Here is a 26,648-nt window from a genome sequence, read left to right as displayed (position 1 = left end):
GATCCAAGCAGCATATTCAGGGAGAATACTTTTGTGTATAAAATGTAAACTTCACTCAATTTTAAACAGCCTATTAATTTACAGTAAAGAAACAGCAGTTGAATAAAGCAGTCACTATTGATATAATTTTGTGAAAATGTATATTACCAGTGAGTATCTTTGTTTGTGTCTTATAAATTCGATTAAGCAGAAACTGCTAAATAATTTGGATTATGTCATTCTGTTAACAAGTTTGCGATCACTATTATCGTCTATTTGTGTTTTGTAAACAAAGGCTGAAATGTAGATATAGACAAACAACGTCCGTTATCATTGATCCTATAGTAAATTTTATTAACACAGTCATATAAATAAATAATTCAGAAGCGTTTTATACATAAATTCTATAAGTAATTAGCTTTGTTCTTGGCTTATCTGTATAAATAGTGGATTTAAGACATATTTGTGCAGTTCGTCGTACTTTCTCTTTCAATTACACATTGAGTAATTCCAAACCTGCTCGATTGCGTTGGCCAGTCAAATTTCTATTAACATTCCAAGGTCAATTTGTTGTTACTCTTCGGTACCGTACTTAATTATTTTTTTGTGCCTGCATATTTTTTACGAGATTTTCCTTGTACATTCGAAATGATCGGAAGTGATTTGAAATTCAGTTTTTGCTTATTTACTGACTGTAGTTCTACAGTTATTGCTTGTGTATAGGAAATGTGCCCAGAGTGATAACAGCAACATCTCGAGTTGAATTATTATTTGTGTTATAGCTGTGGATAGATAAAGTGCATATTAGTCATAAATATGTCAATATTGATAGTTTAGAGTAAGTTTGTTTGGTTTATGGAAGTTGAAGCCGGTTATTAGGATGTTTAATGAGTCAGCATTCTAGCTTGACATCTGATCAGTCAAACAAAACTGCTTAGAAATCATCCAGTAATCAAATATTAATGTCAACACGCAAAATACTCCGAATTTGGTTGTGCATCTTACGAAATGATATATTACGTATTGATGACCAAATTGAACAGCATTGCTTCTTATATCCAATAAACTAACACTTTCAACACTTACTTCGGATTTTAATGATGACGGTCGCTGAACCCTCACAACTCCATTCAAATTGCTTCATAATTAAATTAAGTAAGACTGGCTGAAATTTACAAAAGACGAGGACCAGTTGGAAAGCTAAAAACTTTTTGAGAAGATTTAAATTTGAATAGTAAGGCACAAGTAGTCGAATTGTGATTTGGAAGCCCCAGACAGCTAAGAGAATAGTGACGACCAAAAATGGTGTACAGTACAGCATGATCTCTTCAACTACACTTGGATTTTCAACGTTCAGGATGTTTATGAACGAAAATATTATCACATGCACGATGGCCATTTGAAGCACCAAAATTCGCAGCCATAAAAATTTCTCCCTTAAAAAAAATAACAAACAAAGAAAAAATCAAATTTATATCAGTTCCAATGCTTGATATCACTTACTTTGTTATCGATGATGTTTTAAGACATAAACAGCAACAGCAACAAGGTGGCGCTGCAAGTGTAAATGATTCACCTTTTGATACAGCTATAAATTTACTTTCGCCCTCAATACAGTTGATGCAGTATCGATAGAACTGATATGACGTGATCACAAAGACAATGTGTGCAATCGTATCACAAAAGAAATATGTTCTTGGCATGAATATTGAGACCATTGAGGTGGTTGCCACTATCTGTGAGAATGTACAGAGATTCAGATTAAAATAGCTCTACGGGGAAAATTTAAATTATATTTAATGACTTGCAGATTTTTGAGATTGGGTGCGTTCTTAAATGCTGTCTAGGAACAATTAGGGTTATTGTATCAGGTTCTAAGATATCAAGGGAATACCTAACAGTGTTGTTCAAACATTTTTGTGTCACGCCACACCTTTGTGGTAAGACTTGACCGACACCGCACACGACATGTGGTTCTAATGTGTTGCGACACACAGTTTGGGACCACACTGCATCAAACAGTCCCAAGAACCTCCTTTTACATGCGTCTTAGTGGACGCAATTTGCAAATGATCACCTATAGATTCCAAACACATACTCGAGGTGTTTATTTACTTCTGATAGAAATAATTCTCACTAAATCAGCAGTGACGTCAATTTAATTGAAATTCCTCATGCTGATACTTGAGCAGATAATGAATAATGATCTTAATTAATACATTCGGGTAATTAATGCATACTTCGCTCAGACTTTAATGCGTAAGTAGTGAAATAATATGAAGAAGCACTGATTGGAAACTGTAACTCATTTACGACATAATGAGAACATAATCTTTGTACCATGAAGTAGACGTAGACAGAAGAGTAAGCAGATAATATATTGTGTACTTCCTCGTCATATGGTTCATATTGTGGATCTTAGAATTACTATCGTAAGTAATTAAAAGCTTATTACTCGCTTAAATGAATATGCAAGAGTGAGAAGATCTGGGAACTAAGGTTTACCGGAATCTCGACAAATTCAACTACCTGGATAGAGTTGAGCTCTGTCCGGCATAGGGAACCCTTACCGGGAACGTCAATGAGTCTTGATCTGTTAAAAGACTTGATCATTTCCCGTAACCTCCTCCCTCTGGACTGTGCAATCAGATTACAGTGAAATCTGGGGTATCGAGTCAAATACAACCTCTGTGTCCGTGTTTTGTCAGACCACAACCTGGATATATTCAACCCCGAATAAATCTAATTTTCAAGTTCAATTTCAGTACTTTTTTGATAAAATTCAGAATTTTAAACAAATTCAATTAAGTTCTAGTCAATCAATTGACCCGTCTAGATCAAATAAACATATAAATTTAACAAAAGTCGTCAATAAAATTACAAATCGTTGTTTTTTTGATTGTCAATAAAGATAATGTGACAATATAATTGAAAGCTAATGATAAAACTGACACAAAGGTGGTAATTATATCATTTTGAAGATATTTATTGTCTCTTTGGACACATTTAGTGTGATTTTATAGCTATTGAACATAAAACTTGACTTCAGAACTATTGACAATCAAAAAAGGATTGGTTTCCTAAATTAAATACATAAGGGTGGATTCGCTTCAAGCTGAATCAACACTAAGTACTATTTAATTGATTGTTATGACTTTTGACGATAAGATTAGAGATTTGATTAGGGTCTATTTGATAATTTATGATAAAAAGTATGAGTAATGTGAGGAATAAAGGGAAATCAATTAGTGCGACATTCAAGAGGCAGATGATCTGGAAGTTTCAGTACCTGAACAGCCCATAGTGTTCGCTAGAGCACTGATCTGTTGCCGAATTAACGGTAAGACTCATAGTTGCCCTGATGGCAACTTGAGGGCTTATTTTGAACGGGTTTTGTGACGAAAAATGAAGTTTTCCGCATTTTGTAGCTCGGGATTCCTATTGTAGGTCTTCTCTAATATTATGAAGTAGGTTCTATTTCATCTTTAGTAGTTCCTCTATTAAAGTTCACGTAATATACGCAAACTATTACCAAATGGTTCACAAGATAGCCTTCAAATTTGAAATGAGTTCGTCATAAAATGCCGAACAACTCAAAAAACTACTTTCATGTCCAATAAACTAAAAGTTATCAAATTACATTATTTAACCAAAGAGTATGCGCAATAACAGCAAAGTCTTGCATCTTAAAATGCCAAAAGTCACAAATTATCATTTTCTGGAAGATGATCTTTGATCTCAAGTATTGGAAATTCAGCACAAAGTTTCGAAAAGTCAATGACCAATAAATTATGTGCCTTAAAACTAACTGTCTTTGAAGGCATACACACAAAAAAATATTTCAAGTGCAAAGTAAAGCTTAAAACCAAAGAAAAGACATTGATCTCTAATTTCAATACCGCGATCAGCAATTCAAATCATCTCAAAATCATCAAGTCTTTAAAACTGTATAAATTATACTTACTGGATAAAGAGTAACAAGTATGAGCACATTTGATTTTGTTTCCTTTTGTCCATACTTAATAATTGTACATAAATTAAGTATGAATAATGTTATTGTCATTAAATAAAATCCAGTTGGCATCACTAAGATCCATTTGTGTATAAAACTGAGTCCAGTGAAGAATTCAAAGACATTTGGAACTCCAGTTTCACAATCTAATGCTAATGTTATATTCTCCATCGTATCCATAATTATTTTATAATTTTTAAGCACAGACGATTTGACTTCTATGAAGTTAACTTTATGACTGATTCTTTTTTGCTGATAAATTCCTTAGGGCTTTTGCAGACGAAAAATTGAAAAATCATCAATCACAAAATGTTTAACATGTTTTTTTTGGAACTGATATCGACTCGTTTGACTCATAAATTTTTACTTTTAATTGATACGTAGTTCCTATGTCAATCAGTTACTTTTTATTAATGCTCATTCGATAAGGATTGTCAATTTTTTTCACACTATTTGCAGAGTATTTAATTCCACTTTTTTATTTGTTCTTTTTGCAAAATGAATGCTAGTTCCGCACCTTATCGAGCCACATTCACTACTAAAGTTGGCAGTTCTAACATGAATGCTCGAAATAATTCAATTATTATCATCAATGTCATCTAGACAATTTTCAATTGTAATTGTGGAATTTTTTTCACGATATTTCGTTGCATAACCAGCCACAGAAAGTTATTATTTACAGCACATTGTAATTATCAGCACAATCAATTTATAATCACAACAATAACTTTCATTTCACTTGTTTTTGTATCAAAATATTTACAATATTAAGCTTTTTTAGAACATGCGTTTTACAGTCACAGCATTTTTACATAAATGTCTAATGAATATTATAGTTTTTGAACCGAAAACCGCGAATGTTCGGCGCTCTCTAATTTTGTTGAGCTGCTGAGAAAGAAAAAAATTTATTTCTTTTATTATAGAACTTGAGTAAGTTGAACTCTTCGGCAAATATCTCAAAAAACATACGTATAAAATTACTCGTCTTGGAATAATGTGGATGTAGACTGACGAGGAGAGAATGAAGAGCAACAAAAAAAGCAGCTAAACTAATTTGCTTTTTTGGGGGTTTAATTAATAAATGATGTGACAAATTTTTGGGATGTGTGAGTGCTATGCACAGGTGTATAAATAAGTTGAGCTTGAATATATTGCTTGCCCAAGAATAGCATGACTTGATGTCGGATTTGGTTTAATTCCGTTGTCACGCTAGAGTTACGCCGGTTAATTGTTAAATTTTGGATCGATTAACTGAGATTGTGGCTTTTGCTATTTGGAGTAGTTGTAGACTCTGCTCTGACTATGCTCTTCCAATTTCGGGGAAAGTCCCGTCTCGGTTCCGTCTCGGGTTCCGAAAATCCATCGGGATCGGGATTTCGGGAAAGCATAGTCCTTGACAAATCTAGAAGTCAACTTAAACGTTAAATGGAATCGTATTTTCTTATCAAGATCCAAGTCGACATCGAGTTCTGCTCTAGTGTATATAAAGCTCGAATGGAACAGTCTACGGTTAGTCGACCTTATGTCTAGTAATCAAACTTGGCAATTGTGTAATTTGCCATATAAAGTCAAGTTTATATTTAGACATAAGGTCGCCTATTTTACAAATGTCAAGTTTATTACTAGACATAATGTCGACCAATCCCAGCATGTTTTCATTCAAAAAGAAGCAGACAGAGCATCAAAATATAAACCAGCAGAATTAGCCGTTATAGCTACGACAAGAGTTTCGTTCAACAAATTTATTAATGATCAAAGTTTGTCAAACAGCTTACTTCTGAACTCTAACTATTCCTACTAATCCATAATACAGTTGCGCTTACACAATAGTTCAAAATACTCAATATTTAGCTGCCAACGAACCGATTCAAGAATTCGCATTTATTTACGAATATTAAACTTACTAAAAGTCAACAAGCACGATTCTACGACTCGAATGTCACTCTCTAGAATCAAATTAGTCTCAAGGAATGCGAAAATTTATTCCATATTGCTTGACAAAAAATCGTTGACTTCCAGTTCCAGTTGAGTAATTTAATGCTACACGTCACTTGCAAACAAACCCCACTTAAGACTCACAAAAATTTTATTTTTTTTTGAGAGAATCGAGAATGCAGAACACCGACTGTGCTCCAATCTGCCTCTTCTGTTTCGTTTTTCGACAAGGTTAAGGTCAGCTTTTTAGTGCTCAAACAACTTTTTGTCTTTGTTGTTTCTTTTTGCTTCTTTTATTTTAGTAACAACCGTTCGCGCTTAAGCACGTACTGAGTAAAAATGCTACAAGATTATTTGTCGCAGCTGATTTAGGAGTGTAAAAAATTAGTAATCGCTCTACTGATAATCATATAGGTAGTGATAAAAATGTTAATTATATTCTAATATTGACGATAGTAATGGTAGTAATTTATCGTGTACGGTTAAATGTTGCTGAGTATGCGTGACATCAAATATTGTTATCTAAAATGATATATTGTGCTTATGACATGTAATTATTTAGGGAGAACTGTAAAATATATGTTTTAAAATATCATTAGGAATGTCGTCAAGGCTGAGAATATTGTTCCAGATGTGCTTTCTCAAATCTAATCAAAAAATTTCACGTTCCAGTAGAAAATTGTGTGAAAAAAGTTTAGATTCTCACTTATAGGGCTTAATAAGTCAGAATAAATCAATTTTATGACTCATGCGTTGATTGTTGACAGAACTTAGTGCGATTTCGATGACTAAATTCACTTTACGAATTTGCTCTGATATCAAAAGTCAAACAAACATGAAGACGATAAGACAAGTAGCACTTTCTTTAATTCTTACTAGCTTTTACTGATAAATGGCTGATAACTGAGTGTCTTGCAAATATGAATGACAACTGTTGATTGAGAATTTGAGTGACGAGAATGCTGACTTTTGATTTTTGCTGTTAATTTACAATTAAATATTGATGACTTTTTAAATGTTTGTCAATTAATTATTGCAATTTTGTACAGTTTTGTAAAGAGGGCATATGCTGAAAATGTGTAAATTAGTAGGTTAACAATGATAGTTAAGCAAGCTTATAGCAAAGCTTAAAGACGGATTAAGAAGTCGAAGTCTGTCTCCGAAACTGACCAAATATTAATTGTTTACCTTTTTATGGTATCCCCTGACACCGCTTTGAACTATACTAACTTATTTGCTTACTTTGTGAAACCATGGTCCGATGTTAAGCCTAGGCTACTACAAAAGGCTTTACATCTGACAATATTGTTGGCCATCTCATAAAGTTTGTACAAATTATCCGCTCTAACTATGTACCCGGATAAGTACATTAAAGGATAGAGTCAAGGATAGAGCAAAAGACTGTCCAAACCACCTCTTCTGAAGAGTGACAGTCATGACCTCATAATCAGTCAAGAATTGGTAATATTTCTCAAATAAAATTGTACAGAAAAAGCAACTTGAAAGCAACATAATGAAGCCAAATATCAGGCTAAATAGTCAAGTTTGTATCGACTAACTTAGAACATTCTTCAATCTTTAATAATCTTTAAAAGGACCGATTTCTAGAAATTTACACAGTTTTAAAACTAAAAAAAAAAATTAAAGTAACTTCCAAATCACTTATTTTAAACATTAATATCATTAATTCCTCGTTATAGCGCTTTAAAGAAAATCCTCAATAATTTATATTGCATGACGATATCAGCCAAATGCAGCTATCAATCAAATCTTAATCATACATTAAAGTTTGCGTGATATACCCACAATAATTTTGACGGAAAAAATATATTTCTAATTCTTATCACAATGAGTCAACAAAATTTGAGCATGTACGAATCAGTAGCAAACATAAGCCGATTTGACTATAATCCAATAAGCAGCAGTAGAATGAGTCATGTAGCGTAATTAAATTATAAAAAAAATTATTTTTTTCTTTCTCATTTCAGATTAAAAATTCTTGCCAGTAACAATAAGCTCATACAATTTTTATTTAAGTCTGCACTTTAATAAATTGCAAGTTTATAGCAATGGGTGTTTGCAGTGTAACAGCTCAAAAGTTTTGGATGGTTGGAACATGCACAGTTATACTATTATTAGCACTGGTGATAGCCTTATTGTGGCCTACATTAGCATTAAGATACTTAGTCTATCCAAAATTGAAACTTACCAATGGTACACTTAATTATGATAATTGGAAGGAGACTCCAATACCAATGTATTTAGAAATTTATCTTTTCAATTGGACGAATTCAGATGAGATACATAATAGATCTGTAAAGCCTAATTTTGTTGAGATGGGTCCATATGTGTTTCATGAGAAGCATATACGAACTAATATATCGTGGAGTGATGACTCTACAACTGTTGACTTTTACCAAAAACGAGTTTGGCACTTTGAGCCTGAATTATCGAATGGAAGTTTAGATGATGAGATCACAAATATAAATCCTCTTGTTGCCGTAAGTATTGTTATTATGGGGATTTTTCAAACTTTATTGTCAGATAGTCATTAATGGATATTTAGGGATGTTCATAAATTTGCGACGTCTATATATATAATGCTTGAAGGGTCCAGCCTTATGAGTTTGAGGCACTGCGATTTAAATCTGCTGTACCACACCCTTTAGACCAACAGTTTATACTGAGATCCGAACCACTTGCAAGCTCTGCACATTGCAAACAAGTACGACGTCAAAATTGATCATATTATATTCTGTCTTCTCGTTGGGTCTCTTATGGTTTGGTTTAAGGATGGCTTGCCAGACCAACTCACCCAATATTAACCAGAGTCAAGTTTGACTCCACCCCACTTTGTGGCTCGTATTGACGAACTTCACGACGAGAAGGTAAGGTTGGTATTTGGTGTGGTTGGGCTAAGTACTGTACGTGACTGCAAATGTTATGCATTCGCACACTTTGGATGTTTGGCATTCGGACGGAAACCAGCAATAGAGCCAGCTTTAGGGGTCATCTCCATGGATCAAAATTTATCTTTAAGGCCAGCCACTTTCTCCAACCCTTCAGTTCTCTGTTAAGAGACATAACAGTGATTTGAGCTAGTCTGAGCATTCAATGCTGTATGTTATATCACTAATAGACAACCCCATCCCAAAAATCACAAATGATATCTTCAACATTTGATCATAAAAAGTTTGAACAATCCTTAATTATTTCCAAAAATTAACCATCCAATACTAATTGATGTTATTATTACTTTATTTTTGTAGTCAGTTGGATATGCATCACGTAATTTAGATTCTCTTACAAGACTGATGATAAATGCGCTTTTTATTCATGACTTGGCGCCTTTATTTAAGACAAAGAAAGTTCGTGAGCTTCTGTTTGATGGATATGACGATGAGTTGCTGGATGTTCTTGAAGCTAATCATGATCCAAAGTTCCCGAAAATTCCATTCCATAGAATGGGCTGGTTTGTTGAACGAAATAATTCCGAGACTTATGATGGAAAGTTTAGAATGTTTACTGGAACTGACGAGATTACAAAATTAGGAAACCTGCAATTATGGAACGGGAATTCAACAACAGGATTATACTCAAATAGTTGCTCAATTGTGAGAGGAACATCCGGCGAGTTATGGCCACCAATTGAGAATCATGAAAAACCTGAAATTTCTATATTTGCTCCAGACATTTGCAGAACAATCGACCTTAAATATGACTCAGATTTCACCAAACTTGGCATCAACGGCTACAAATGGATTGTCGATGACTCAGTATTTGATAATGGTGACAAATATCCTGAAAAGAAGTGCTTTTGTTCAGCAGATGAAAAGTTATGTCCAGATCTTAAACCTGGTGTCTTTAATGCATCTAGCTGTAAATATAGCTCACCTGCATTTATTAGTTTCCCTCACTTTTATCTTGCTGATTCGACATACCTCGAAGACATTACTGGATTGAAACCAAATAAGACTTTACATGAATTTTCAATAGCATTAGAGCCACAAACGGGTATTCCATTGTCAATTAATGCTGCATTGCAAATTAATATACTCATTAAGCCTTGGAGTGGAATTTTTGCATTTGATAACGTTCCCGAACTTTTTGTTCCAACACTTTGGTTCAAGCAGGTGGCAAATTTGACACCAGAACTAGCTGATCAAGCTAAATTAGCTGTAATGGTACCATTACTTGGGGTATGGATTGGATACGGCTTATTAGGTTTGGGATTATTGATAGCAGTTTCAGCATTAAGTTGTTATATATACCGATGGAGGAATAGTGAGGATGAAGAGGATGGACAAGATGTACCGATTTTAGATGAATAAGTTTAGGGACAAGGATAACTTTGCATTCATAGTGTGATAATCATAGCAATCAAAGAACCTTTCAATCCCTTTTGTTTTTTATTTTTAGAAAAAAGGAACTGAATTTTGTGAAATTCAAAAGGAATACCTCAATTGTTGATGACTTAAAGCTTTCGTGCTTAATCGATGGATATACAAATCAATTTTCAATTGTAATCATGCACGTATACCTCAATTGACGTCTTTTCAATGTTGATCAAAAATTTTTTTTGCAAATTAATCTAGTCGAGTCAATAGATTTTTTTTTTGATATCAAGCAATACCAAACCCGTAAATCAGACAATCACATTTCATCCAAAAGCTTACGTCTTTCACAACTATTTTCCATCTGAATTTCACATAATTGGGCAACCCTTAAAATGTATTTTTTATTTGCGTTTTTAATTTTAATGACACCAAATAACAAGTGCCAATGACTATCCAATTTATGATTATAATATGAATACTAATGTTAATAATAGTACAGTGGTGGACAACCTGTGTGACGCGGCACAATAGTGTGATGCTAAATTTTTATGGAAATGCCATAACTCGTCCCGAATGGAGAAAATTATGTCATAACTAGTTGATGGCAAGTTAATGCCCAGTTGATGACTGGTTATAATGTATTTATATCCATTCGAGCGTCTTCTGTCAAATTCTTGGTAATTTGTATGGTTCTTACAAAGCCATACAAATTATGAAGAAATTGAACGGTTTTAGCCAGTCACAGGTGCCTGTTTTGCAACTCTGATTGTGCTTCGAGGATCATCATCAAGTGGTGCCGCGAAATGTAAAATGTTGTCCACAACTGTAATAGCATATCAATATCTTATGTTAAGTTCTAATTTGTTTATGCTTTTCCTATTGACGATAATAATTTACAGCATTTTTTTCAAAATCTTGTTATTGGACACACTTTTTTGTTGTTGTGAATTTGATTTTTTTTTTTTCAAAATATTATTGTGATCTTGCCATTGAGGAACTATAATAACATTCTTCTGATACCTAACAGATATTCTTATTATTGTACACAAATTTGTGAGAGATTTTTTTTTATTATCTATAAATATTTTAAATGAATAAAGGACACGTTTTTTTTATAATTAGACACAAAGTTTTTAAAAACAAAGTCTGCTTGCTGTATATATTTCAGATCAATTAGCAGTGCTTAAAAATAAACTTCCATCATATGGGGTGAATATGAAAGTGAATGGAATTAACAATAAGAAGAATATGATTCATTCATGTATCACTTGTATGTATGTAGATGACCCGAGCTGTATAGGAGGTACAATTTGTAGTGTATTCACGTACGCAACTCAAGAGCTTGAACAATTCATCGTATTTGCTAGAGCACCTCTTTCGCAGATACCGTATTTGCAGATCACAGTTCCTTTTCGTCTTGGACGGACCCTAAACTTTATTCTACTATCTAGGGCACCGGTTTGTTGCCAATAGAATTTTCTATCCCGGGATTGAATGTTATATAATCCCGAGTTTAAGCCTGTTAAATGGAAAAATTCGAAGTTGCCTCGACGACACCATGACGGCTATTTTGATCCATCGAACGACACTATGTTCGGGGATGGTTAAAAAAAAATCATTCTAGATATCTAATCAAGGTTCTCCGACTTTTTGTTGTTTTTTGTTGAATTTGATGCTAGATATGAGTTAGTTGCTGACATTTAATAAACGCGGCTATGAAAAATATTGCAATTCAGCTGAATATGGAAGTTTTTTTGACCAGTAATTGTTTAAAAGGTACAACTTGAGATAGAAGCAGCATGCAGCTCATGTGGCAAGCATGGAACTAAGATTCAGATAGACAAAATAGGCAACGAGACTGCATTTAGGTAACGTTGTTGAATTTCTGTATTATGACTCTTGCATGTTAGGATAGGACGTGGACTATGATCGCTGTCAATACATAATCAACTCCATTCAATAAAAAACACTCAAATTCACAATACGTCAAGTGATTATCTAAATAGCATGCACATAGCCCACCCAAAAACCACCAAAATACCAATTTAAAGTCACATACCACTCGGCACATCGATCAACAAACTCTGCAATGTCATTTCACGGAAATCATCTATCGATCGTAATACATTAGTTATAGTTGCTAACTATGCTGAAAATTCCGTCTTTAAAAAGAAATATTCCAAATCAAATTATCACTACTCATAAGTCATCAATGAAAAGAAACGTAGAATTGTATTTTGTGACGTGAATTTACTCATGTCCATGGAAGATTTTCATCGATTTCAAAATTGTTGCGTCTTTTTACACAGAATCATTAGGTAAATTAGCGAGAATTCTGTAAATGACAATTTGAAGATATATTGGGACAATGTCCTATATTCTGAATTTTTTTATGGACTTTAGAATTATATTACGTAGGAATTGAAACTTGTGTGCTCATTTTTATCATGAAAATCTTAAACAATGAGAAGAAAGTTTGACGCAATCATCATTGCTGATTTTATAGAAATTCGGTACATGAAGTGATCTTGAGTAAGCATTGATGATGAAGCATTTTTATTATTCTAGACAATGCTGATGAGATTTGACGACAATTTATTCATAAACTGATGCAAGACTTGGGTATTCTTTATGCGACAATGTAGGTTTTACATGGACAAGCTTACTTTTAATTCCAAACTTATTGAATATTACGTATTAGTGATTTATGCATAAAGTGTAGCTTCAAAATTGTGGAAAAAGTGTTTCTAAAATAGTGGTGAGCAACCTGTGATCCGTGACACCATCAAAATTTTAGGAAAAGCTAAGAACAGTATGCCATATACGGTTTCAATCTAGGCTCAACACCAAAGTACAACAGGTTACCCACAACTGCCATAAAGTAACATAACGACCTTGCTTAATAAAAATTCCACATGTTTTGTGAAGCCCGAGAAATTTCGTGTTGACATTTTTTTCATAAAGCAACCCAATAATCCATACAACGTGCTGTACTTACACATACTCTTTTCTATTTAGTCATAATAAATTTACTTTTTTAAGTACTCAGGGATATTTAAGGACGAAGTGAGAACAGCAAGGAAAGTTGTTGATTCGAAGACTTTAAGCGCTTTTTATAGACGGAAGTTGATTCCTAGGAATGCTAAGAATATACTCATGTGATAAGCTTACATCTATCACATGATTTTACATAACTTGAAATCAATTTATTTACAAATAGATGACATTGATGGACACAATAGAGTACATAGCATACTCTGTTGTCAATCTAGTTTGAGTCTAATGTTTAGTACTGATTGATATTATGAATATATGTACATAGGCAGAACATTAAGGCAGATCATGATCACTTTATGAAAAATCCTTTTGTTATTGATGAAATTGTACGGAATTTGAAATTATCACTTCCATACCTGGATCTTAAGCCAGATCCAATTAATTAGACTTTTCTAGACTCCAAACTTGCCCAGTTACCAAGCACATTTGTAAAACTCTCACCTATCACTAGCCTAACATCTACATCTTCATCAAAATCCCTCAATCAGAGCAACTCACGATAATTCATGTTAAACTGTCTGTCGGGGAAACTCTTCATGATGAATCACATTGAGTTAATTTGATAATCATCAAATATTATAAAATTTACCTCATGATTTCTCAGAGTTTCGCACTTTATTGATAATTGTCAACTACAAATTTTTCCAATAAATTTTAATACATCATAGACCTCAAAAATTTAGTTCTTAATTGCTGAGTTAGATGCAAAAAATTAGTGATGCTTTGAAGTTCCTTGGTAACAGAATGTTCTAGTTTTGGGATTTTGACTTACTTACTTAGTTCGCTGGACATAAATGTCAATTGTGATTCTAGGCCTACCTCAGATGGAGACTAAGACTGGCTGCATCACTGGCTTCCAGCTGATGATTTCCAATATCAAAAAACCTGTCTCGATCGACAGCTTCCTTCAAAGAATATTTTGGAATAATTGTGAAATTTGAATTTATTGTAATTTGTCTTAATTTTGTTCTTCGTAAGTTAAAGCACCAAAATTTAAGTCTCAGATTGTCAAAATATTATGAGGAAGTTGTAAAAGATGAACTTTCTGAAAAGTTAAAGAAACAAGCTGTAAACTGCAGAGTTGTTGCTTAATGCATCTCGTTTTAATATATTAACTTTCATTGCTATCAATTATCAACTAATCACAACACAAAATTGACCTATGATTATAGTCATGACAATTAACTCACAGCTCATTGAATAGATTTGATTCAGTAGAGTATGTTCAAATCTCAAAGAAGCTGTTGATAAGAATAGTCTTGCACTTGGCTTTGGAAATTTAAAAGTCGAAGTCAGCAATAGAGCTTCTCTAACAGGCAAGAGGTCGCTTTTAGGTACCGTAGTGGTCTTTCCGAACCATATAAGCATGCTCTTTGCTTGTTAAAGGTTTAGGTGAAATCTATTTGAAGCCATGAATCACAATTGATGTGTACAGCCAGCGAAGTAAGTAAGAAAGTATGTTCAAATTCCATTACATCCAAATTTTCGTATCGATATAAGGAACAACAATGTATGTCTATTGTCATTCCGCAAAGAATCACTCACACAGCCAATTCAACACCAAATCCCATCCAACACCCAAAAAGTCCAGCTAACCACATCTTTCACAAGCGACAGTATCTCTTCACAAAAATTAATTGCCAGTGAGGAATTGGATAGATAATAAAGGCAACCAAGAATTACGCACAATTATATTTTGACATTTTCCCTAATTGTATTATCTTCATTTTTTTTTTGCACAGTGCATGAATACAAAAAAAAAGTATATACAAATTCTATTACACTTACTACTAGGTCATATAGATAGGTAATACACAAATTGGATAAAGCACGATTGGCTACAATCGAAGAGTATTGAATGGAAAAAAAGAAAAGAAAAGAAAAAAATGCCATATAAAATAAATACGCTATTCGATGAGCATCTTCAGTCGATAATTGTTCGCTTAAGTGTAACATTCGGAATTGAAAATAATAAAAAAAAAATCCTCAAGTTAAATTTTCCCTAATAAATATTATTTTGTGCATTAATTGAAATAAATTAAAATCAATCAAGATGGTCGTTAACTTTAAAGTATATAAGAAGAGTTCCCCAAACAATAAAGTCCATTTGTATATGGGAAAGCGTGATTTTGTCGATCATATTTCAGCCGTCGAGCCAGTTGATGGAGTTATTGTTTTAGATGAGGAATATATGCATGATCGTCGTAAGGTCTTTGGTCAATTAATTTGTAGCTTCCGTTATGGACGTGAAGAAGATGAAGTAATGGGATTAAACTTCCAAAAGGAATTATTTTTGGCATCGGAACAAATTTATCCAAAACCTGAAAAATGTGATCCATTAAAGCCTCAATTGACGAAACTTCAGGAACGTTTAATGAAAAAATTGGGACCAAATGCAATTCCATTTACATTTAATATTCCACCATCGGCTCCAGCATCAATTACATTACAACAAGCAAAGAGTGAAAATGGTGAACCATGCGGTGTTCAATATTATGTTAAAATATTTGCTGGCGATTCCGAAACAGACAGATCACATCGTCGTTCGACCATTTCATTGGGAATACGTAAAGTTCAATATGCTCCAAGTAAGCAAGGCAATCAACCATGTACTGTTGTACGTAAAGACTTTATGTTATCACCAGGTGAATTGGAAATGGAAGTAACTTTGGATAAACAACTATATCATCATGGCGAGAAGATCTCTGTTAATTTATGCATAAGAAATCACTCAAATAAGGTTGTCAAGAAAATTAAAGCAATGGTCCAACAAGGTGTTGATGTTGTCTTGTTCCAAAATGGGCAATATAGGAATACAATTGCATCAATTGAAACTGCAGAAGGTTGTCCATTACAACCAGGCAGCTCATTGCAAAAAGTCATCTATCTTCACCCGTTATTGTCATCTGTTCAGAATAAAAGAGGAATTGCATTAGATGGACAGTTGAAACATCAAGATACAAATTTGGCATCCACGACTTTGTAAGGATTTTTTTTTATGTTTTATACTCTGTAGTTGTGACTGTTTTGGGAAAGTGAAGTTAATTTTTATTGTAATGGAAAGCATGTTGTGATTCTTTGGAATAAGAACAGTTCTAGTTGAATATGAGCTTATTGACAGCTGTTTAATCACATTTACATATTTACATATGTGCTATCCCAATATCCATTACTACAAAGATTCAGTTCACTTAATCTAAATTCCAAAATTCTCCTTGACTATTCCCAATTCCATTACTTTCCCATGTAATGTCACATCCAATTTATCATATGACCAGATATTCTTCATTCTTATTCATCCACAGACTCGCCTCACCAGACCAACGAGATGCATTCGGAATAATTGTGTCATATGCTGTTAAAGTCAAACTCTTCCTCGGTGCATTGGGCGGTGAATTGACAGCTGAACTCCCATTTGTCTTGATGTTCGCTAAACCAACCATTAAAGGAAAGCTTGTTGTCCAAGATTCGCAAGCTGATGTGGAAACATTTAGACAAGATACAATTATGGATCCAGAAGAAGAATAAGCTTCTTAAAATGGACATCCCTTATTTAAAATATTTTCATCCATGACAATTATGAGTTTAAACATTATTTTTTAACAATTTGTGAAATGAGGAAATCCATTGGAATCATAGAAATCAATGGATTTATGAAGCTATAGATTTATTAGTGAAGTTAATGTTAGTAAATTGACATTAAAGTAAATAATGATAGAGAAAAAAAAAGTGATAAAAGAAGAATAGATGTGACTCTAAGAAGATTATGTTAGACTAGAGGTGATCATAGCAGACTATATGTCATAATAAATTCGTAAAATATATATCGGGACATATTGTGGCTATAGGCGAAATGCTATAGGTATGGTTAGTCAAAAGATAGCTGTATTGAACTAATTCGAGAGAACAACTTGACATGATGTGTAGTTAATAACTAGACCTACGGCAAATGACCAATTACATTTTAATTACGATCCTCAAAAATGTCATTAGGCTTAGTTAATAACTAGACATTACGTCAATTTATCCACTCGGGCATTTTAAGTTTAATGAGGTTTTTGGAAGATTGGTTCAAATCCCAGTAAAGCTGAAGTAGATTTGATTATGAATGGTTATAGATAGTTTTAGCAATTTTAGAGCTTGAAGTCGATTCTGAATTTATTTGGAGTTCGAGTTGACTTGAGTCGACTTTTCCATACAAAATTCAAATCGACTTCAAGTTCTGAGTTATTCACATGAGGCCGTAGATCATATATGACTTAATGTATCCATGTATGACTTCTAAACTAGTTTTATACTTACACTGTTCATTTGACAGTCTAGGGAAGTTTATATTTAGATAACTGAGCATATTTGACTGGATTTTATTGACATAAATAGTTAACCCTGAACAGACAAGGAGTGTATGCTCTAAATATTGAGAATACTCAACTATATTGATTGAGTATGCTTATTTAAATGAGTATGCTCATTGTCTGTTAGGGAAACTTTATTGTTAAAAGTTACAGAGCCTTAGAATTTTCGTTTTAGCCATTTATCGAAATTCAAAGTTTCTGAATATTCATATCAGCAATGAAATATTAATATAATTTATTAACAAATTATTAGTATCAGAGCTCAAAGTCGACTCAAATTTTATATGGAGTCGAGTCGACTTGACCACTTTTCCATAAACGATGGAACAATAATACGTTAGAATTTCTTAGACAATGTCCAGTTGACATCTAATTCTAATAAATTTTTGTCCACTCAGGATACGAAATCCGAGTCGACTTCGAGCTCTCCTTGACAGGCAAAGAGTCTTACAGATCACTACGATACCTAAAAGCGGTCTCTTTGCCTGTTAGGGTCTGATTAGTATCGAATCACTATAGTCAATTGAACTCACCTCAACCTTAAATAATACATATTTATTTAGACTGCATAAAATTCTAGAGAACCTAAATTAACGTGAAATTTAAGCGAACATCCGATTATCTATTCCTAATAGTAAAATGTGCTATAAAAATTCTCATAATATTATATCAGCAAAAAAATTATCCAGTATGAAACAATCAAGATTGAAATTATCTAGTCAATAATTTAATGAAAAATCTGAAAAATTATAAAAAATTATCTGTATGATATCCTGTGCAATAAATTAGAATATATCCAAAATATTAAATTCACCATAAAAAGTCAAAATTTGTTATTATTTTTTTTTTTCTCACTTAATTTATTTCATTTTGTTTTTCTTTCATTTTTCATTTTTTAAAAACGTATAAATTAATGGATTGATTTACCATATTCTACGACTCACTATTATAGACAAAACTTTTTCATTTTACTCGTCTTTATGATTCATGTTGTGCCAAAACAATTATTTTTTTCAGTTTTCTTCTCTATATTTTTCCTTTCATAATTTTCTTCAAGTGGAAGTGCTCAAGATTCGTTAATCATCAATTTTAATAAGTTTCAATTTATATTCCAAAACGGCTTATAATTGAGTTCTTTTCCTCTATTTTTTGGGTAATTTTTCATAATAAATTTTTCTTTTTTACTTTTTGTTAAAATGTTTATGTTTAAAGCATAAAGTATTTTCAGCATAGTATGGCTTCAATGGTATGACAATTTAGCATTCATAAGAATCATATTTTCATAATCAATTATCACAATAAATGCTGAGATTTATGACGCGACAATCACAACATGCGACGTGAATAATTCCAGGTATTATGTGAGAATTTCATAAGTTGAGAAAATCCAAGCATTTTTTTTATTTCTCACATGTGGCCCCAAAATAATACCACGAAATACATAAAGTTAAGCAGACATTGAATTAGCACCTAGTCTTTCATGGTTGAATGTTTAATGCATCTGTAATATTTGTAGTTTTATTAGTATTTAATGAATACTATAAGACCCGTAAGGTATTGAAATTTGACCTTAGTAACAAATTATATTGACATGATGCAAGGAGTTAGTGTTGAAGATTTGGTTTTATGGGGTTTATTAAGGGGGCAATTTAAGATTATTGTGATTCTCTTAGTAAATGACTCTGAGGTCACTGATATTACTCGGAACTTGAAGTCGACTCTTATTTTGCATATAGTCGAGTCAACTTTTTCATATCAAATACTAGTCGACTTCACCGAATAGCACGAATCAATTGATCGATCCAAAATCAGGCTCTACGCCGGGATGACTCTTTAGCGTCCGTTGAGGGACACAAACCCCAATAGGCAAAAAGGGTGCTCTCGAGAGACAGGTTATTAATATACTTAATGAGTATGTTCATGAGCTTTGCTCACAGCCTACACTGCTCTTGAGAGCTAGTTCTTTGACTGCTGGGACATGACACTGCCACGAAGCTTATAAGCCTCCACCAAAGTTCAATTATTATCACCAAATGGTTGCCAACTCTATTTTGCAGCCATATGGATGGAAGCTGCTTCTATTTGGCAGTCATATTGGTTGAAGCCGCGTCCGAGAACAAATGTCCCCAGATTCCTTGTAGAACCCTTCTTCATTAATGTCACTCGGGTTCGAGCAAATCAAATCATTATTATGCTCATTTCTAGGTTTCAGATAACAGCTTCGTATTACATCTTTCATGTTAAAAAAGTACAAAAGTCCTCGTGTTATTGATCGAGGGACTTAAGCGCATTTTGTCCAGCGATCAGTAATTGATTAATAAGTCACTTCCAGACCTCAAAACAAGATTCAGTAGGATTCTGGTCACTTTCTAGCCCATGAAACAAGATCCAGGAGGATTCAGTTTACTTCCCGGCCCACAAAACGAAATCCGGATCCAGGTTACTTCCAGATCAAAAAACCAAGATCCAGTAAGATCCAGGTCACTTCCAGATCTAAAAAGCGAGATCCAGGTCACTTCCAGACATAAAAACCAAGATTCAGGTCACTTCCAGATCTAAAAAACATGATCCATATTAAAGATCTACAAATTTAAGAACTTAATGATTTAACGGATTTCCATAATTCAAACCTCATAACGGTCAAAAAAATTCAAACATTGTTCAGTAAACACTGTAAAAACATCGACACACATTGAAAACAATGAAAAAACGTGATGTTGTTTTTGTTGTTGTTGTATGAAAATGAAAAATTGTTAATTATAGTATTTATGCTTTGATTTGAAACTTTTAAATGCCCGGGGCGCCAATAACTTTATGGAACTGATCTTTTAAAATCATTCCGAGCTCTCTACGATGTCTAGATAAAAAGTTTTTAATGGCAGCCGAACGAACGACCGAACATTGTGTCTTATTAAGCTACCTTTTTGAAAAAAATTTCAAAAATGCGCTAAAAAGTACAATACCCTAGCAATTATTTAACATCGCATATCATCAATATGATAATACGTCGTAATATATCTTTTATTTAAAAAAAAAAATCAATATCCTCCAATTTTTCTTCATGACTGATAGAATCTTCAAGTGATGTAAATAATGCGTCATTAAGAATTCAACAATTTACATTGGCAGGAAATTTCGATGAAATTCAAGCATTGCTTAATATTTATTTTATTTTGATTATATATGAACCCGAAAGACACGGAAAATAGTGCTGATTTTGAGTTGAATACGGTAAAATCCGGATTAACGGTAAAGTCACGCTGACACTGTTTTCCGACTTTTTCACGGCATGTGCCATTCGGTCAATTATGAGGTCAATCGGACATTTCAATTATGAGCTTCTTAGAGACACAAAACGTCATACCATTGAATTTTCTTTGAGATATTTCAGGTTAAATACAATTAAATTAACTCTTGTTTTATTTTACATAATCAAGAGCATAACTTCATAAGGTAAGTGTTATAAGTAAAGATCAGAGCTCGAAGAAGTCGACTAAAGTCAACTGGACTCAACTTCGAGCTCTTTTAAAGATATAAAGAAATAAATGGTAAGTAAAAAATTGTCTTTATTTTCATAATGATTAAAAGAACTTTAGCTATTAATTATATTACTATTTTAAAAAGCATTTTCACATTTTTTGTTTTTTTGGGCGGAAAAGTAAAGAAAAACATAAAATTTGTCATAGTTAAAAAGTACAGAAAACTTTGTCACTACTAAATAATTTAGTTTTTTAGTTTTTTTCTCTCATTTGAATATCAAAAAACATTTTTTTTTTTTTTATTTTTTCTATATAAAAAGCGCTCAACTTAATTAAATGCGATAAGTTTCGGCGTTCATATAAATAAAGTTTACAATTGTCGTACAAAAAAATTATGAAAACAGAGCACAAAGATGTAAAAAAGTATAAAATCTCATTACTTAATAAAAAAAATCGTATCAAAAATCATTGTCAGATTTACAGCTAGTAGAGCAAATGAAAAAACTATTAATATTACACTACAAAATATCATCGCTTTACCGTCTTCTACACACATACGTTCTACAATTTCATACCTTCCTTTTCTTAAGAAAATGTTGTTCCTCTAGTGTAATACCCTTATTCTATTCTAGATGATGGATATCCATATCGTATAAAATATTCACACATCGCTTTCTTAAAATTTAGTAGATTTTTTTGTTTTTGGTGTTTCGAGTTGAAAAATTTTGAAAGTTTTTAAGATTGATTCTATTGATTCGAGCAATAAATTAAGATCAAATTTAAAAATGATGCTCGATCGGACAAAAAACTTGGTAATAACTTGCTTTTAACTGGTTATAACGTATTTATGTCCACTCGGGATACCTCTATTTATTTGAGAATAGTCAATGCAATGAACATAAATACTCTTTGTAAATTAAGTATACATGAAGTTCTGACCTTAGAGTCATTATCGTAAAAAATGTAAAAAATCACGATTTTACAATCTTTTTTTTCAAATTTAAATCAAGATTTTTAAAATTTTTGTAGGAAAAAATTGTAAAAATTGTGAATTTTAAGATTTTTAACGAGATTTACGACAGTGTTTGACCCTGGATCATGATTACGACTTCATTTAATGAACATTGTGACAAAATAAATCCCACGTCTAATAAATAAGATCAGAACTGTAGATAAGAATCATGAAATTTTTATGAAAAAGACATTTAAGAGCACACTCGAGTGACACAAATGAGAAAGACTCCTCCATGGAGCTTTTAAAGCTCCGTCCGCTAAGTCAATTTTATTAGCACCAAATAGAAGCCGCCGTAATTTGGTGTCAATATGGCTGTAATTACCAGGCAGCTTCCATTTGATTTTAATAAAAGAGCTTTAATGAAGTCCTAAATGCTTCATGGTGGATCCTTATTCATTTGTGTCACTCGACGTATCTAATCAAAGTTAAAATTTCCAGATTAAGATATCTTAATGCACAATGATCTTGAAATCTTCAAGAACAGAGATTCCTTTTTTCATAATTCTTAGCAATCGATTAGCTAAGAATATTCAAATTCACCAATATAGTTCCAGTTTGTCAAACTAATATCTTTAAAGATCAATCAATAGAAAAGAACATTCTGGTAGGCAGTGTAACGTTAAAAGGCATTAACCAATCAATCTATTAGCCAAAAGAATTCTATCTACCACTTTATTCAGTATAATCCCTGTACTGAGCTTAAGATATGACTTGAAACCTTGACAATAGTCATATAATTCGATTCAAAGTCCATTAATACTCCAAATATTCAGATTTAAATCATTAATATCCACTTTATCATATCTGATTCATGATTCAGATCAATTAACTATCTATTCCCATGACGCCTCATAAATCACTAGAGGAACAACACTTATCAATATTATTATTACTTTTTCTCCTAATATCATATCCAAAAAAGATTCTTTGCGCTGTTCTTATCATTGAAAAAACATACGCTGAACATTTATTTGCTCTCAAGTTCCATCGTCAATTATTTTAATTTTTTTTTTTTGTCCTACCATTTAAAATCAAAAAGATTTATAAAAATGAAAAAAGATTTCAAATTTCCCCAAATTTTTTATTTTTTTGTTGCTTAAGATATTATTTTTTTTATATTATCACAATTTTTACTCGACTTTATTCGCATTTTTTTCAGTAAAAAATTTTCTAATCCACATTTTTTTTGTTTATCATTCTTCATTTTGGGTCGTTATGGGTTCTGGATACTTTAAATATTTTGTCGTACAATTAGAGAATTATTCATATGGCAAATACAAATGAAAATGATAACTTTGAATGCGATAAGAAGAAGAGATATATAATATAGCTCAAATCTACATCAAATTACACATTTAATGAAGTTATCCGAAATGTTTTATTTTTCTTTTTTTTTCATATTTTTTTTTCTGTTTCTGTTTCTCATCATGGATTGTATGGGGTTGTGGTGTTGGAGCATGGGTGGAATCTTGGATATTGAGTCATATGTCGGGTGATCGGGCAATGTTAAAGTTGTCGATTAGCTTGGTTTCCTTCCCGCAGAGAGCGAAGTCAACTCTGATTTTGGATTGAAAAGTCGACTCAAGTCAACTTGACTTCTAACAATATTCGAGCTCTGGTAACCCGAATACCACAAGTCGATTAATCGATTCAAAATCCGACACTAGATTGGCACCAGCTTGACTCTGTGACCAGGTCGGCATAACTCTGGTACCAGGTGAGCATGATCTGGCATCAGGTTCGTATGACACTGGCATCAGGTCGGCATGACTCTGGCAATAGGTCGCTATTACTCAGACACCAGGTCGCTATTATTTTGGCACCACGTCGCTATGAATCTGCCACCAGTCCATCATAACTCTGGCATGGTGCCAGATTTACATCGAATCCAGCACCAATTTCCTAACAGACAATGAGCATGCTCATTTAAATAGCGAAATCATGAGTATACTCAACCAATATAATTGAGCATGCTTAATTTTGTAACCATACTCATGAACATTCCCCTTGTCTGTTCGGGCAACTCAGAGTCACACCGGCCTTGAACCGAATTTTTGATCGATTAATCATCTCGTCCTATTCAAGCTATCCTCTAATTTTCATTCAATTCCCCAATATAACCCAATACAACAAGTATTCACACAACATGCTCACAACATTTATATGGGTGTATGCTTTAACGATATCAAGAACTGTTGAAATTAAAATAAATGCCTTTTGGATAGCAAACTTCATGCTACATAATTATAGAATGTCACAATATTTTAGTATTATCTAAATAGTTTTTTTTCCCTTCCATTTCACTTTGTTTAATTGCATTTAAAAAGGTATAAATGTTGTTTCGCTAATATATAAATGGATTATGTTGTCGCGGCGATCACAACTTGTTTCATTAAAATGAGTCATCTTCTTTGAGAAAAAGGTGATATTTCTTGTTAGAGTTTCTGCGAATGAAGGTCAAATCTGCAGTCAAACTATGAATCATTGTTAGAAATATAGTCTCTGATATTTCCTGTTATTTAATTAGCATAATTTTAATTTTATTGGATTAGATCGGGTTGACTTTTTCTTAGTCAGGTATAATATGAAGTAGAGTTTGTTAATTTCTAGTTGAGTAGCACAATAAGAAGAAGTTGACTCGAATTTTATATGGATTAGTCGGGTTGAGTCTACTTAACTTCAAGCAATGGAAGGCAGAAACATCTGTCCAATAACTTGCTTGAATAAGATGATTGTTTGACTTTCCCGCCAAATTTAGTTCTTATTTCTAGTCAATCTCAATTTGGTTTGGAAATTTCAAAGCGATAGACAACGATAGAGCCACTTTGAAGCGATATCCGAGACATGCCATGGATCACAATTTATCTGTACAGATTACGAAGTTAATAAGTTATTCCTCGTCTATCTCATATCCAAAGATGACAATAAACCAGCAAAAACTGCTCATTAAATGATCATTAACTTGCTTTTAACTAGTCATAACGTATTTTTGTCCACTCCAGTATACATTCATTCTCAATCATATTAGCTATTCTGTCACAATCTGACAATCAACACATTATTATTGACAACCATTGTAAGCTTGAACCCGTAAGGTTTCAGAAATATATTATTAGAACAATTATTTTAATTTAGTAAAGGATTATCAATTTGCAATGACTATGTTTAGAGGTATTTGTTTATTATAAAGCTGCCTAATGAATTTACCCTTTTTTTAGCAATCAAATATTTATTTTTATTCATATTCAGATTATCTTGATTCTGAGAATTATTATGATCATTTACATAAAATGTTATGAAACATTGTAGATTAATCCTGACTAATGTTACATTTTGCCGCTTGATTTTGATCGTAACAGCTTTTGCAATAATGAATAAATGATGAGAAATTCACTGGAACAGTCGCAATTTCTAAGAATTTTAATATATGTCTCTTAATCGTTAATGTATGACTTGTTTTGTAATGAATATCGAGGATTCGTATTTGTTGGATGGGTGTGGAACTGATTAGAATGATTATAAATGCTTGAAAGTAATCAAAAAATGATTCATGAACTCCACACCTTTCAACTCTTTGTTTATAGAACATACAGCTTAGACTGTCCGAATCAACAAGTTGCTGTGTTGACAAAAATACGTAAGAAGTAATCAATGTCATGTTAACGCACCGGTGATGACTAGTTCTAGCATATTAAGCAAGTTAATGTCAAGTAGATGTAAAGTTCTAACATATTTCTGTCCGCTCAAGAACTTGTTGTCCATTAGAGAACTTGTTGATTCAGATAATCAAGCTAGATGTTCGAATGGCAAGTTATTATCCAGTTAATGACCAGTTCTAACGTATTTGTGTCCAAATGGAGTCTAATCTGGATCAGAGATTGATGTCGATTAGGTTTTTGTATAGACTTTACTCGATCTGACTCTAAATGAAGTTAAAGTCGATTTCGAGCTTTGATCTGGACCAAAATCTCAGAAAATCTTCTATTTATCAATAAGAAAAGTGGTTTGCCGGTTTAAACCTGATGTAGGTATTCTATTATTCATTTTCTATTGTTCTAGAGGCGCAGGTCTGCAATTTTTTACATACATGCAGTCCTGTATATCAAATTTGGACAAACCCTAAGAACCACCCTAAAACTCCTCCAAATCCACCCATTTTAATGAAACAAAGTTGTTAGATATTTTATGAATTTATCTCATCATATATATAAAAAAAGCAAATATTTCATATTATAGACACATCATAAATTGATGGGCGATTCATATTATTTCTTCAATTCAGATATTCACAGCATATCAATGATTTTCATTTACATTACTTTTTAATTTGATTTATATAATATATGAAATAATTGTAATTTAATAGAGTTTATGAACTGTGTGTGAACTATATAAAGGTTTTTATGTCTTTACTTGAGAGAATGTTGAAACAAATAAAAAAAACGGAGATATTGTAATATGAACTGATGCAGACATTGA

The 26,648-nt window shown here is 32.6% G+C and overlaps 3 protein-coding genes across 4 annotated transcripts; 2 read left to right on the top strand and 1 right to left on the bottom strand.

Annotated features, from left to right (window-relative positions):
• The first annotated feature begins 8 nt into the window (after nt 1–8).
• LOC139087517 (protein croquemort-like) lies at nt 9–11,382 on the top strand. 2 transcript variants are annotated; one of them, XM_070636351.1, is made up of 3 exons: nt 9–149; nt 7,915–8,427; nt 9,196–11,382. In XM_070636351.1, the coding sequence occupies exons 2-3, from the start codon at nt 7,996–7,998 to the stop codon at nt 10,255–10,257; spliced, it is 1,494 nt and encodes a 497-aa protein (XP_070492452.1). In that variant the 5' UTR covers nt 9–149; nt 7,915–7,995; the 3' UTR covers nt 10,258–11,382. The 2 variants fall into 2 exon arrangements, with proteins under 2 accessions (XP_070492452.1, XP_070492453.1); XM_070636352.1 differs by lacking the exon at nt 9–149 and adding an exon at nt 5,460–6,340.
• On the bottom strand, nt 307–4,999 carry LOC139087518 (organic solute transporter alpha-like protein). The gene is made up of 4 exons (XM_070636353.1): nt 3,944–4,999; nt 1,483–1,715; nt 1,066–1,415; nt 307–761 (listed from the first exon to the last, which is right to left on the bottom strand). The coding sequence occupies exons 1-4, from the start codon at nt 4,169–4,171 to the stop codon at nt 661–663; spliced, it is 912 nt and encodes a 303-aa protein (XP_070492454.1). The 5' UTR covers nt 4,172–4,999; the 3' UTR covers nt 307–660.
• A 3,876-nt stretch (nt 11,383–15,258) lies between the features above and the next one.
• Arr1 (arrestin 1) lies at nt 15,259–18,483 on the top strand. Its single transcript, XM_070636333.1, has 2 exons — nt 15,259–16,302; nt 16,626–18,483. The coding sequence occupies exons 1-2, from the start codon at nt 15,374–15,376 to the stop codon at nt 16,846–16,848; spliced, it is 1,152 nt and encodes a 383-aa protein (XP_070492434.1). The 5' UTR covers nt 15,259–15,373; the 3' UTR covers nt 16,849–18,483.
• Nucleotides 18,484–26,648: the final 8,165 nt, after the last annotated feature.

This window comes from Chironomus tepperi, unplaced genomic scaffold, assembly GCF_022539635.2.
Source record: "Chironomus tepperi strain 1889 unplaced genomic scaffold, CSIRO-AGI_Ctep_v1 contig_123, whole genome shotgun sequence".
Taxonomy (NCBI): domain Eukaryota; kingdom Metazoa; phylum Arthropoda; class Insecta; order Diptera; family Chironomidae; genus Chironomus; species Chironomus tepperi.
The sequence above is the reverse complement of the archived record's forward strand: the minus strand, read 5'-3'. Positions and strand labels throughout refer to the sequence as shown.

Coding starts and splice junctions, on each gene's coding strand:
- LOC139087518 (XM_070636353.1), bottom strand. CDS start 4,171: ATGGATACGATGGAGAATATAACATTAGCATTAGATTGTGAAACTGGA. Junction 1,416..1,482: donor AAAACATCATCGATAACAAA/GTAAGTGATATC, acceptor ATTTTTTTTAAG/GGAGAAATTTTTATGGCTGC. Junction 762..1,065: donor CGTCATCATTAAAATCCGAA/GTAAGTGTTGAA, acceptor ATCTATCCACAG/CTATAACACAAATAATAATT.
- LOC139087517 (XM_070636351.1), top strand. CDS start 7,996: ATGGGTGTTTGCAGTGTAACAGCTCAAAAGTTTTGGATGGTTGGAACA. Junction 8,428..9,195: donor ATATAAATCCTCTTGTTGCC/GTAAGTATTGTT, acceptor TTATTTTTGTAG/TCAGTTGGATATGCATCACG.
- Arr1 (XM_070636333.1), top strand. CDS start 15,374: ATGGTCGTTAACTTTAAAGTATATAAGAAGAGTTCCCCAAACAATAAA. Junction 16,303..16,625: donor AATTTGGCATCCACGACTTT/GTAAGGATTTTT, acceptor ATTCATCCACAG/ACTCGCCTCACCAGACCAAC.